The following is a 14,742-nucleotide window of genomic DNA, read 5'->3' as shown; positions in this document are numbered from 1 at the left end:
GTTGTAACTTATTACCGCTAGAAAGAGCTATTTTCAGGCGGACAAGATCAGAGAGATGTATCAATGGGTTATATAATGCACAGGATTTCATGGAAGTATTTTATACAAACAGAAACTAAAACTAAAGCTGCCCTTAACTCGAATGCTCATTTGTCAGATGATTCTGCATTTCTTGCAAAGAGACTCATTTCTTTTGCGCTTTTTTAGTGCACATACGAGAAATATAAGTCACTAGGGGAAAATAGAACAGTTAAATAAGCCATAAGCACATAGTACCACAACGTTCTTGCCTCTGAGCTTCTATGACGACTCTGCACATTTGCAACAGCTTCGTAAAGATCTGCAAAAATCAAGCCTTGTATGCGTAACAAACCATTCTTGTTGATGGAAAGAGCTCGCATTTCCAGCTCGGTTGCAGTGTTAAAATATCGCGAAATTTCGCAGAGTGTCGTACTGATCACCTTTTGGCGAAGTGTCTAGGTATTGCTGATGTCGAATAATATGCTAGTGCTGTGCCCCCTCCACCTGTCTGTGGGCTATTGGATACTGTCCGGCAGATGGACAGGGTGACGTTGCAGTGGTGGGGGTAACGGTGCATCAAGGACTGCACTTGAATCTCTGGGTATTCCGGGTAGATCTGAGTGTCCTCTCATCTTACAGCCCCTAGTACAGGATTTGATGCAAACTAAGTTGGAATCCTTCTTCCCTGTTCTCAAAATTCTCGTGAATCCTTTTTTTCTGTTGCGCTGCAACTAATTTACCTGGAACTCCACCAGGGCTGATGCAAGCGCCTCATGCAAGTGAGGCAGACCCGATCGGCAGGAGACCACATCAGGAGCGACCAGCTGATGCACAAGTAGTGTCACCACAGCGTCGAGCAGTTACCGGACAGCCCTGCCCAGCAAAGGGACCAATTGTAACATCATCAATGCAGCAGTAAGGCAGAGCCGCTGTGAGGTGGGTGACCTGATAGTTTCACGTTCAAGCCATGGCTCTTTGTAGCTCTGTTGTGGCATACATGATGGCAATCGATGTCTTGGCAAAACAAGAATGGTCCAAGCCCATATTAATACTATTTCTAGGCAGAAGTACGCAGGCTGATAACCACCAGCTCCAAGGGACGACCTGCGCCGGTTTACGAGTCCGTGTGGACCATCTAGCCACCCTGCTGCTAGTTAGGCCCTGTTATTATTAGCACTGAGTCCAGTACTGGTGGCACAGTGTCCAGAATCTGGTGGGCCACCTGCGGGTCTACTTCAGTCGCTGCCAACTTCCCACTCTCGATGTCGGCAGCCCTCAGCTGCCTCGCCTGTGAGAGTGGACTCCTTCCTATCTGCCTTTGCTTGCCAGGGCAGGCACTATTGCTGAGAACAGCCTCCTAGACGCTGGGTCCACTGTTTGATTCTGCACACCTCTGTGTGCCCTGTGCCCAGTTGCGTGGCTGCCTCTGGGTTGTGCAGTCACCATCTTTCTTGCCGAGTTGCCTCTGTGGTCACCCCACCGACCGAGCAACGTCATGTTCAGCCAGAGAAAACAAGCTGCTCGCTGATCGCAGCACCGACTCGCCAACGGTGTACTCTTCATGCTTGGCTTCACTGACGTAACTTTGAAAGTGATGTCAAAGAATGTGAACTCTAGAACACCAGCCAAATTAAAATGTAAAACTATCACACATATCGACTTACTACTGTTACGTGTTATGGGACCGCATGTGATTACCTTTGGAGGCGGAACTGTGAATCGTTATTTTTGCATTTACTTCTGCATTTCGTCTTAAAAGCATGTGCTAGTCTCGAGTTTACCTGCTTTCCGCTGATTTTTCGAGATACGGTGTGCCTGTACAATAATGTGCTGCATTCTTACAAGACATTAATTTTGTACCATTTATACCATGTTAAGAAAATGTGTGCAGCTGCGAATATGTCATCCTACACAGTGCACAGCAAATTGATATTAATGGTCTAAGAAATAGGTGTGTCTCTCGTAACTGTATATCTACCTATATCTAATATTTTTTACCTTATGCCTTGTTATTTGCACGTTTTGCTTCTAGTATTGTACTCAACATTGACATGGAATAATGTCATCCTGCACAGTACACATGGTCTAAGATATAAGTGCATATCTCGTAATTTTATGCCAGCTTGCATCTATGTTTTTAAAGTTTTTCAATTATATACTTGATGTCTTACTGTCTGCGTAGTCTTACTTTCAGCATTGTACTCGATAATGGCGTGAAAGCCGAAATCTAGATTGCACACAGTAAATGCACAGAAATATACAGTAAAATGGCGGAGAACTAATTTAAAAACTATTAACGGGTCGTGATTAAGCATTAAAAATCATTCTCATCAAGATGGACTCAGAATCAGTGACTTTACCGAAACCAATCAGTTCTGTATCAAACTGATTTGTCTAAGAGATTCTGTTGGGATTTGTACTAGTATTGTCGATTACACATATGCAAACAAAATTGCGGTGATTTACTCAATACGTCGCTACGTTGTTGCAAAATTGTAGCAAGGTACTCAGTTGGCAGTAAAATCCTGATTTCAAAACCTTATAATTGTGTAGTAGAATACTCTGCTACCTAGGTAGCAAAATAAGCGATGACGGACGGAACTGGGAGGACATAAATAGGTAGAACAGCACCGGCAGAAAAGGGCATTCCTTGCCAAGAGAAGTCTACTAGTATCAAACATAGACCTTAATTTGGGGAAGAATGTACTGAGAATGTATATTTGGAGCACAGAATTGTATGATAGTGAAACAGAGACTGTGGGAAAACCGATACGGAAGAGAATCGAAGCATTTGAGATGTGGTGCTAGGGAAGAAAGTTGAAGATTAGGTGGACTGGTAAGGTATGGAATGAGGACGTTCTTACGCAGAATCATTGAGGAAAGAAATACATGGAAAACACTTTCAAGGGGAAGGCACAAGATGGTAGGACGTTTGTTAAGACATCAGAGAATAACTTCCATGGTACTAGAGGAAGCTGTAGAGGATAAAAACTATAAAGAAAGACAGAGATTGGAATACATCCAGTAAGTAATTAAGGCCGTAGGTTGCAAGTGCTACTCTGAGATGAAGAGGTTTGCACAGGAGAGAAAATTGTGGAGGGGCCACATCGAACCAGTCTGAAAACTGATGACTCGAAAAAACAAAAAAAAAAAAAAGTAGAATACCACACGTGTTACAAATTACAATTCTGTCGCTGTGTGTTGCATGGAAAGTACATAACAATGGTAAACGTAACATTAAAAAAATACTCAGCGTCAACCTCTTTCTTTAAGAATGAAGTCATTACTGCTTTTAAAAGCAAAGGAGTCAGTGGCATAGGGACAATATTGACTGGAAATGTTAGCTACTAGGAGACCATTTGCAGACATTAATAGACTTCATGTTCCCAAGGATGTCACTGAGCCACAGTCGTTCACGACTGGTGTGAAGAACATTCAGAACAGTTCGAGCGAATGATTTGACCACCCACATTTCTCGACATGAATTCCATCGAATATTTACGGAATATAATCGAGAGGTCAGTTTATGTACAAAATCCTGCACCGGAAACACTTTTGCAATTATAGAGAGCTACAGGGGCAGCATGGCTCAATATTTCTGCAGGAAATTTCCACGACTTGTTGAGACTAATTCCCGACGAGTTCCTAGATTATGTCGGGCAAAAGGTGGTCCGACGCGATGCTAGGAGATATCCCATGACTTTTGTCACCTCAGTGTACAGGTATGTGTCCATAATAAGTGCACATTTAGTTCATCACAACACTTGTTGAAATAACGGTATTGGGAGGGCTGTTAACATCTAACTATACCGAGTTTGAGATCACTTCCCTAACCTGTGTACTGTACATGTTGGAAGGATAACGAGTTTTAGTATATAGCACAGTTGATACAAAACTGCAAGTATTACACAGCTAAATCTTTGTATGTGAGCTCTGATTTCTCTTAATCTCTGTATCACGCTGCTACCTCGCAGTATTACATTGGTCGAAGTGTACGCTCTCTCTATACAGATCTAGAACTGAACCGGTCATTTCGGCTCTTCAGGAATGGGGCTGTCTGCGAGTGCGCGGACAATTTCGCCAGCCAGGTGCGTCTCGCAAGACGGTCTCAGGTTCGTGCAGGGGCTCTTGGCGGCGAGGCCTAGTCTTGGTCCCTTTGTGGTTTTAAAAACGTTAAATACGCCTCTGTTAATGTTACAGACACACACATGTATGGTGCAAGCTCCTTACACTGGCTACATTTTTTTGGAATAAATAAAAAGCTGTAGTGTGCCAACACTTGTCAGCTATTAATCTTATTTCCCGAGACATACTGAGTCTGATCTTTGTCTATAATGATGATATAGCCCGAAGCAATGAATTAGAACTTTTACCAGCAATGGGATTAGGATCAGGGTCTTCTGCTTACTATGCAGATGCCCTAACCATTGCACCACACTGGCAATGAAGTTACCGGAGCTGTACAGATTTTCCTAGTCACAGAAACATTAACTGTATACGATTAATATATCACCTACATCTAAGGTACAGGTAGATTAACTCCATTTCGCTCATTGCTAAGGTGCTGTCCCAGTATTGGAGAGACTCGGCAGTACTGATGTGAGTTTAGAAGGGGAGCAGCAATGGGCTGAGGCATGAATTGAAATTTGTATTGGGAGTGTAATCCATGCAGTTGCACTGGCTGCGGTGCCATTATGCTGCAATGGTTGATGGATCTAACCAGTAAGCAGAAGACGTGAGGTCGAATGCCACTGCTGGTTCAAATTTTAGTTCATTGCTTCAGCCTACATCATTATCGTAGATGTCAGCTACTGTTCTTTTTTTGTTCTGTTCAAAAGTTCCACGATTCTTGCTTTCACCTGGGATAATTTCCGGTAAGCTGGTGTCGAAGGGAGAGGAGCCGAGCAGTGGCTACAGGCTCCTTGGTACACAGTAGGTGTAAGGGATCGCTCGAGGTGACCAGAGCACTCCTGCCCTCCAGAGAGGTTCGGAGTGCATGGACAGCTAGTGGAGGCGGGGATGGCGGGATGCGGTGGAGGCAGTTTGGTACTTCTTTAAAATAACGAGTTGAACTCATCCTATCCTATTACATGCAGCAGTAATTGCTCAGTCTCGTATTTGCAGTAATCCACATGTGTCTTTGCAAACAAATGTCAAAGTTATAATGTTTTAAAGCAGGGATTAACAACTGGCCGGTTTTGAGCGCGAGTACTCGCGTTTGCTCAGGCACGTGCTCGCGAGCAGCTGCAAGGTCGCGTAGTACGGCGGGAGGGGAGGGAGGGGAAATGCGCGCGCACGTTTGAATAGGGCCGCAGCGTGCCTATTGAATTCGCGCCGACTGTGTAACGTTTAAAGTACTACGATCAGCTCTTAACAGTCACTTCGCTGGTTAAAAATCATGTGAAGTCGCCGTTGTGTAATCCCAACCATGCTTTCGCAGTTCAACCCCCATTGGGAGGAATTTTATCTGTTTATTGAAAAAGATGGTGTTGCAAAATGTTTAGTATGTCACAAAACAGTGAATTCTTTTACGAAATTTAATTTGCAGTGACATTATATGTCGTACCACGCGAAAGACTACGGACGTGGAAAATGTGATTGACCAGACCGTGCACAGGAAGTTATTAAACATAAAAGGAAGCTATCCAAAGAAGATCTGGACGACGAAGAAAAATCAACTGAGGCAGCTCTCAGAGTGGGTTACAAAATTGCTTTGCTTTTAGCAAAATCCCTGCGCCCCTTAACTGATGGCGATTTAATAAAAGAATGTTTGGTAGTTGCAGCGGAACATTTGTGTCCATCTCAAGTTGAACAGTTTCGGATTTTGCCATTATCTAACATGACCATTATGCGTCGCATAAGGACATGGCAGACGACGTCCAGAGCCAGCTTGCAAATATCTGTTAAGATTTTATGGCGTATTCTCCAGCTCTGGACGAAAGTGTTGATATCACTGGAACAGCGCAGCTTGCCATATTTATTAGAGGTGTTAACAGAGACCTTCAGGTGAGGGAGGAGCTCCTCGATGTAGTAGCCATGAAGAACACTACAGCTGGAGGTGATATTTTAAGTAGTGTTGAAGAAAGTGTTGAAAATATAGGACTGTCGTGGAATTCTTTAGTTTCAGTGTCTACAGATGGTAGAGGCATACACTAAGCTAATAAAATTATGTGGCACGTGTACATTCTCCTTTATTTGTTTCATTTTTCGCAGTAATAATTCGTGAGTGATATCCCTGCAGCTGGCCGCGGATTACATCGAGTGGCGGCAGCTGTTGTGTACCCCACGTGACTCTCCCCACTCTCCGCTCTGGTCCGGTAGTGGGGGTAGCGTGCTCGCGCTGCTCCGTGCTCGCGCCTTGCTGCTCACAGCTTGCTCCGCGAGCACGTATGTTGTGAAGCCCTGTTTTAAAGTAATGCAACAAAACACATCTGTAATTCTTTTAAGACGCAAACTGTCAAAAATTTTTTAGATTCTCCCACCGTTTTACACCAGGTTATGTTCACTGTGGCAATAAGACGCTACAATAATAGTTTTGACAAGCAAAGTATTAGGCATTTTTTGAATTTCCCACCGTTTTCCACACTAGGCGATAAATTATAGTGGCAAGGACCCCAGCGGAGTGCTAGTTGCGTAACAAATTACAGCAGAATAAGCACAGCGCCTGTGATGCCTTGTGTGTGAGTTGTAGCTTGGTTGTATTGTATGTTAACCGGGGACCTAGAAACGACGGAGAGGCTCCGTCCCCGCCGCAGACGCGGTGGTCCACAAGCCCACGACGACTACTGCACGCCACTTCACCCCTCCGCCGCCCCAAACCGAATCCAGGGTTATTGTGCAGTTCGGCCCCCAGTGGACCCCCCAGGGAACGTCTCACGCCAGACGAGTGTAACCCCTATGTTTGCGTGGTAGAGTAATGGTGGTGTACGCGTACGTGAAGAACTTGTTTGCACAGCAATCGCCGACATAGTGTAACTGAGGCGGAATAAAGGGAACCAGCCCGCATTCACCGAAGCAGATGGAAAACTGCCTAAAAACCATCCACAGACTGGCCGGTTCACCGGACCTCTACACAAATCCGCCGGGCGGATTCGTGCCGGGGACCAGGCGCTCCTTCCCGCCCGGAAAGCCGTGAGTTAGACAGCACGGCCAACTGGGAGGGCTTCTAAAGTGTTGCTTCAATGTACGAGACATGGCTGTTGTTGTATAACATTTTATTTAAAAAACAGGTATATTTAGTTATTGTCACCCTCAATATTATCCGCTCCTCTATCCCTGCAAAGTTCCATGTGGATTTTTCATTGATGTAAGCAGTGCTGAAGTCTTCCAATGTAAGCTCCTTGATGACACGTGCTGCTTTTTCTTTCATTGTTTCAACGGGTTGAAACCTTGTTCCTTGTAATGCAGATTAGACTTATTGAATAGATAAAAGTCACAAGGTGCTAGCTAGGTCAAGTGAACAAGATAGGTGGTCCAACAATGGGGTGCTGGACTTCGCTAAAAACCTCATAACAGACAATGCTGTATGAGTCGGGGCACTGTCTTGATACAGAACCCATTACTTGTTCTTCCACAAGTCGGATCGTTCTTTTCTTATTTTCTCATAGAGATGAGCAAGATCCTCATCTTGGTTAATAGTTTAACCTTCAGGAACCCAGTGAAGATACACGATTCCACGAATATCGAAAAAAATGATCATCGCCTCGTATTCCGATTTTCTCACTGGAGCCTTTTTTGATCTTGGTGAAGTTGGGCACTTCCAGTGCACAAGTTGATGCCTGGATTCCGGATCATAAGTGAAAAACCAAAATTCGTTGTATGATACCAATCTTTCCAGGAAATTAGGATCAAATGGTTCAAATGGCTCTGAGCACTATGGGACTTAACTTCTGAAGTCATCAGTTCCCTAGAACTTAGACCTACTTAAACCTAACTAACCTAAGGACATCACACACATCCATCCCCGCGGCAGGATTCCAACCTGCGACCGTAGCGGTATTGCGCTTCCAGACTGTAGCGCCTAGAACCGCTCGGCGAAAAAAGGATTGTTTTCAGTGGCATTAAAAGTGTCAGTACAAACGTTTTCGCGAGTTTCGTTCTGTTCGACCGTGAGAAGTTTCGGCACCAATTTCGCACACACTTTTTTCATTGGTTATGTAAAATTTGCCTTACGCATTCTTCGCCAATTCTTAATGTTTCAGCTATCGATTGAATACTCAATCGCCGGTCGTACCAAATCAGATTACCTACTTTTCCGATATTTTCGTCCGTTTTTGTTGTTGAAGGGCATCCCGGGCGTGAATCATCTGCAACGTCTTGTCGCCCATCTCGTTTGAACCACTCAGAAACTCGCGTACGTGATGAGCAGTCTTCGTCATGCTCTTCTTTTAGTAAAGTACAGGTTTAAGTAGCAGCTTTTCCAAGTTTCGTGTGAAACTCCACGATAATTCCTTGCTCTATTATACACAAATAATTTTTTCGGCAATACAAAGTAACCATGAAACTTCCTGGTAGGTTAAAACTATGTGCCAGACCGAGACTCGAACTCGGGACCTTTGCCTTTCGCGGGCAAGCGCTCTACCATTCTTTTTATTTCTCTTCTTTTTTTCCGTTTTCTTCGTTCTTGATCGTCGTGTTTGGTCGTTGCGGACGTCACAAGACATCAGTTCGAGTTCGTTGTTGATCCTTTCACTCAGTTTTTTTTTATTGCAGAAGCCAACCAGCTCTCTGACCGAACACGCTGAGCTACCGTGCCGGCACCATCTGAGCTACCCAAGAACGACTCTCGCCCCGTCCTCACAGCTTTACTTCTGCCAGTATCTCGTCCCCTACCTTCCAAACTTCCTTTCTTCCAGGAGTGCTAGTTCTGCAAGGTTCGCAGGAGAGTTTCTGTAAAGTTTCGAAGGTAGGGGACGAGATACTGGCAGAAGTAAAGCTGTGAGGATGGGGCGTCAGTCGTGCTTGGGTGGCTCAGATGGTAGAGCATTTGTCCGCTAAAGGCAAGGGTCCCGAGTTCGAGTCTCAGACTGGCACACAGTTTTAATCTGCCAGGAAGTTTCATATCAGCGCACACTCCGCTGCAGAGGCAAAATCTAATTCTGCAAAGTAACCACACCGATATGTTTACAGACACCAGAGATACTGCATTCGACTGACAAGGCCGTTTCCAAATGCAAAAATTGTGCATTTTCTTAAATTCCACCAGTATAGAGAGAAGTGATAATTATGATAAAAAAATACATCACAGTTTGCATGCTAACATTTAAGTATTCTTTTTTTCTTTTTTCATGTGCTACTCAAGAGTGAAATAGTGGAGAGATGGTCTCGAAGTGGTTTTATGCATCCTCGGCCAAATACTTCAAGTGTGAATTGCAGAGTAATCATGTAGATGTAGATCATTTAGTTCTGGTTCATAAAACGACCTTTCAGCATCTAAACATCTACAACAGCATGATGAGGCTGTAGTATTGGAAGACGAAAGTAAAGCATTTCTTAGTTATGTAGATGGTCACACTGATCAGGTTCAGCAGTCCGCCAAAATAACAATAATGTTGGGAAACAGAAAATGTGGCGCCAGCAACATCCTGTCTCTTTCCGGAACTGTGACACCAGTTAGTATGTTTCACGCTGGCTCAGCGCCCGCTGTTTCGCTCGAGTAGACTGTATGGCCTGCGGAGAGTTCTTTGTTTTTGTTTAATCGAATTTTTGTGTGGTTCACAAACTGCAACACCTTATGATCTTTTCACGATAATTAACGCTATATAATCATGGTCTTTTCCAAATGTACTTCTGACCCAGAAGCGATTCTGGTAGCTAGAGTCCAAAGTTTCCGTTAATCAAGACTCTTGCGTTCTTGAGGAGATATTTCTATAGCAACTTTCATTGCCTAATAAATATTTCTTTGTATCTAACCGAGAAGTGAAAAACCAATTTTCTTGGATTTACCTTTAAATTTTTTTTTAATAGAACGAAATATTTCGTAAAAATTTTCATCCCCTATTGCACTCTCAAAGGGGCTGAATTTCCAGAAATAATGAAAAACATATTTTTTTATTTCTAACCGAGAAGTCAAATATCAGAAGCCATAGCTGTAGCCTTAACAATCTTTTAGCAGTTATTTAGGAATTATATATTTTTAAAAAAGCGTTCACCCACTATTTACCCCTTTAATAGTTGAATTTCCAAAAATGTTGAAACACGTGTTCTTTATTTTCTTACTGAGAAACTAAATACCAGTTTTCGTAGTTCTAGCTTCAAAATTCGGTTAACAGCGATATACTTTCAAGAAATCTTTCATCCTCTGTTTCACCCCCTTAGGATTGAAATTTCTTGCAATCCCCTCTCCAAATTTCAAGTTTCTGTCCTTAGCGATTTGGCCTGGGAGATGATCAGTCAGTGAATAAGTGTGATCCTGTTTCACTTCCTTAGGGATTGGATTTCCAACAACAGTGAAACAAGTATTTTCTAATTCTTTCATAATATTTTCATAAAAAATCTCATTCCCTGTTTCACCCCCTTACGTCTTCAATTTCCAAAAAACACTGAAACACGTTTTTTTGTTTTTAACCGTGAAGTCATATACCAGTGTTCATCAATGTAGCTTTAAAAATACTGTAGTTGTTCTTTAATAATGAAACATTTCCAGAAAAAGGTTTCACCCACTATTTCATCCCCATAGGCTTAAATTTCCGAAAATGCTGAAACATGTATTTCCTTATTTCTGACCGAAAAATCAAATATAATTTTCGTAGATCTGCCTTCAAAATTACCTTACTATCGACATTTTTCTAAAAACCCCTTTATTCCCTATTTCACCTCCTTAGGGTTGGAATTTCGAAAAACCTCTTCTTAAACGACCCCTACAGTATAATATTCACACCTTCTCCAAATTTCAAGTTTCGATCCTTAGCGGTTTGGGCTGGGTGATGTTGAGTCAGTCAGTCAATTAGTCTGGCCATTGGCTTTTTTATATAGAGATTTGGAGCTACTCACACTTCGATGCAATGGGCTGCGGTGAGTGCCCACTGCTCGTTCACGATGGAAGCACCACACATGTGACTTCCACTCCTCTGCAGCGACACCTGAAACAAAGCATTTTGCGCCTCTGAGTTCTTTCAAAAACTCGAGAAAATCGACGAACAGATAACATCTGTACCGCAAGCGCCGGCCAGAGTGGCCGAGCGTATCTAGGCGCTACAGTCTCGAGCCGCTTGACCGCTACGGTCGCAGGTTCGAATCCTGCCTCGGGCATGGATGTGTGTGATGTCCTTAGGTTAGTTAGGTTTAAGTAGTTTTAAGTTCTAGGGGACTGTGACCTCAGAAGTTAAGTCCCATAGTGCTCAGAGCCATTTGAACCATTTGTACCGCAAGCCACGTTACGGAGTGTGGCGCAGGGAACTCCCGCTATAAACACCAGTTTCCAACTTCCCTGTTCCATTCACAAATGGTGCATGTGAGGAACGACTGTCAATAAACCTCCGTATAAGCTCTGATTTCTCTGATTTTTGCTTCGCGGTCATTTCGTGAGACGTATGTGGAAGAAATGTATCCTTTCGGAATTTCAACAGTAAATCTGTCCATGTAGCGTCTGCAACTGGAAGCTGTACATCTCCGTGACTCTGTCTAACTTAGTACACGATCCTATGACGAAAAGCAGATTTCAGAGTACCTGATGGCTCAACACAAAAGTTTTGTCTCAAGTACAGATAGTGTTGAGGATCAGTGCGAGAGGCGTCCATTGAATTCGAAAGTAAAGTTCTATGTACTGACTTGGCATAAAATCCTAAAAAATTTTGGTCTTATGTCAAAGCGGTAGGTGGATCAAAACAAAATGTCCAGACACTCTGTGACCAAAATGGTACTGAAACAGAGGATAACAGACTAAAGGCCGAAATACTAAATGTCTTTTTCCAAAGCTGTTTCACAGAGGAAGACTGCACTGTAGTTCCTTCTCTAGATTGTCGCACAGATGACAAAATGGTAGATATCGAAATAGACGACAGAGGGATAGAGAAACAATTAAAATCGCTCAAAACAGGAAAGGCCGCTGGATCTGATGGGATACCAGTTCGATTTTACACACAGTACTCGAAAGAACTTGCCCCCCTTCTTGCAGCGGTGTACCGTAGGTCTCTAGAAGAGCGTAGCGTTCCAAAGGATTGGAAAAGGGCACAGGTCATCCCCGTTTTCAAGAAGGGACGTCCAACAGATATGCAGAACTATAGACCTATATCTCTAACGTCGACCAGTTGTAGAATTTTGGAACACGTATTATGTTCGAGTATAATGACTTTTCTGGAGACTAGAAACCTACTCTGTAGGAATCAGCATGGGTTTCGAAAAAGACGGTCGTGTGAAACCCAGCTCGCGCTATTCGTCCACGAGACTCAGAGGGCCATAGACACGGGTTCCCAGGTAGATGCCGCGTTTCTTGACTTCCGCGAGGCGTTCGATACAGTTCCCACAGTCGTTTAATGAACAAAGTAAGAGCATATGGACTATCAGACCAATTGTGTGATTGGATTGAAGAGTTCCTGGATAACAGAACGCAGCATGTCATTCTCAATGGAGAGAAGTCTTCCGAAGTAAGAGTGATTTCAGGTGTGCCGCAAGGGAGTGTCGTAGGACCGTTGCTATCCACAATGTACGAGGTTCATTCATGTTCTAAGGCCTCCGATTTTTTTCTAATTAACTACTCACCCAAAATCGATGAAACTGGCGTTACTTCTCGACGTAATCGCCCTGCAGACGTACACATTTTTCACAACGCTGACGCCATGATTCCATGGCAGCGGCGAAGGCTTCTTTAGGAGTCTGTTTTGACCACTGGAAAATCGATAAGGCAATAGCAGCACGGCTGGTGAATGTGCGGCCACGGAAAGTGTCTTTCATTGTTGGAAAAAGCCAAAAGTCACTAGGAGCCAGGTCAGGTGAGTAGGGAGCATGAGGAATCACTTCAAAGTTGTTATCACGAAGAAACTGTTGCGTAACGTTAGCTCGATGTGCGGGTGCGTTGTCTTGGTGAAACAGCACATGCGCAGCCCTTCCCGGACGTTTTTGTTGCAGTGCAGGAAGGAATTTGTTCTTCAAAACATTTTCGTAGGATGCACCTGTTACCGTAGTGCCCTTTGGAACGCAATGGGTAAGGATTACGCCCTCGCTGTCCCAGAACATGGACACCATCATTTTTTCAGCGCTGGCGGTTACCCGAAATTTTTTTGGTGGCGGTGAATCTGTGTGCTTCCATTGAGCTGACTGGCGCTTTGTTGCTGGATTGAAAAATGGCATCCACATCTCATCCATTGTCACAACCGACGAAAAGAAAGTCACATTCATGCTGTCGTTGTGCGTCAACATTTCTTGGCAACATGCCACACGGGCAGCCGTGTGGTCGTCCGTCAGCATTCGTGGCACCCACCTGGATGACACTTTTCACATTTTCAGGTCGTCATGCAGGATTGTGTGCACAGAACCCACAGAAATGCCAACTCTGGAGGCGATCTGTTCAACAGTCATTCGGCGATCCCCCAAAACAATTCTCTCCACTTTCTCGATCATGTCGTCAGACCGGCATGTGCGAGCCTGAGGTTGTTTCGGTTTGTTGTCACAAGATGTTCTGCCTTCATTAAACTGTCGCCCCCACGAACGCGCTTTCGACACATCCATAACTCCATCACCACATGTCTCCTACAACTGTCGATGAATTTCAATTGGTTTCACACCACGCAAATTCAGAAAACGAATGATTGCACACTGTTCAAGTAAGGAAAACGTCGCCATTTTAAGTATTTAAAACAGTTCTCATTCTCGCCGCTGGCGGTAAAATTCCACCTGCCGTACGGTGCTGCCATCTCTGGGACGTATTGACAATGAACGCGGCCTCATTTTAAAACAATGCGCGTGTTTCTATCTCTTTCCAGTCTGGAGAAAAAAAATCGGAGGCCTTAGAACTTGAATGCACCTCGTACATAAATGACCTTGTGGATGACATCGGAAGTTCACTGAGGCTTTTTGCGGATGATGCTGTGGTATATCGAGAGGTTGTAACAATGGAAAATTGTACTGAAATGAAGGAGGATCTGCAGTGAATTGACGCATGGTTCAGGGTATGGCAATTGAATCTCAATGTAGACAAGTGTAATGTGCTGCGAATACATAGAAAGATTGATCCCTTATCATTTGGCTACAAAATAGCAGGTCAGCAACTGGAAGCAGTTAATTCCATAAATTATCTGGGAGTACGCATTAGGAGTGATTTAAAATGGAATGATCATATAAAGTTAATCGTCGGTAAAGCAGATACTAGACTGAGATTCATTGGAAGAATCCTGAGGAAGTGCAAGCCGAAAACAAAGGAAGTAGGTTACAGTACACTTGTTCGCCCACTGCTTGAATACTGCTCAGCAACGTGGGATCCGTACCAGATAGGGTTGATAGAAGAGATAGAGAAGATCCAACGGAGAGCAGCGCGCTTCGTTACAGGATCATTTAGTAATCGCGAAAGCGTTACGGAGATGATAGATAAACTCCAGTGGAAGATTGTTGAAGTTTCGAGAACATACCTTCACTGAAGAGTCAAGCAGTATATTGCTCCCTCCTACGTATATCTCGCGAAGAGACCATGAGGATAAAATCAGAGAGATTAGAGCCCACACAGAAGCATACTGACAATCCTTCTGTCCACGAACAATACGAGACTGGAATAGAAGGGTGAACCGATAG

At 43.8% G+C, this 14,742-nt stretch overlaps 1 protein-coding gene across 1 annotated transcript in view; it reads right to left on the bottom strand.

Annotated features, from left to right (window-relative positions):
* LOC126242335 (mite allergen Der f 3-like) overlaps nt 1–14,742 on the bottom strand; it is a 74,190-nt gene that overhangs the window by 41,416 nt on the left and 18,032 nt on the right. Inside the window, exon 3 of the mRNA XM_049948079.1 lies at nt 11,014–11,102. Coding sequence (XP_049804036.1) covers nt 11,014–11,102 — 89 coding nt within the window. The remainder of the gene's footprint in view (nt 1–11,013; nt 11,103–14,742) is intronic.

Source organism: Schistocerca nitens, chromosome 1 (assembly GCF_023898315.1).
Source record: "Schistocerca nitens isolate TAMUIC-IGC-003100 chromosome 1, iqSchNite1.1, whole genome shotgun sequence".
In the NCBI taxonomy this organism is placed as follows: Eukaryota; Metazoa; Arthropoda; class Insecta; order Orthoptera; family Acrididae; genus Schistocerca; species Schistocerca nitens.
The sequence above is the reverse complement of the archived record's forward strand: the minus strand, read 5'-3'. Positions and strand labels throughout refer to the sequence as shown.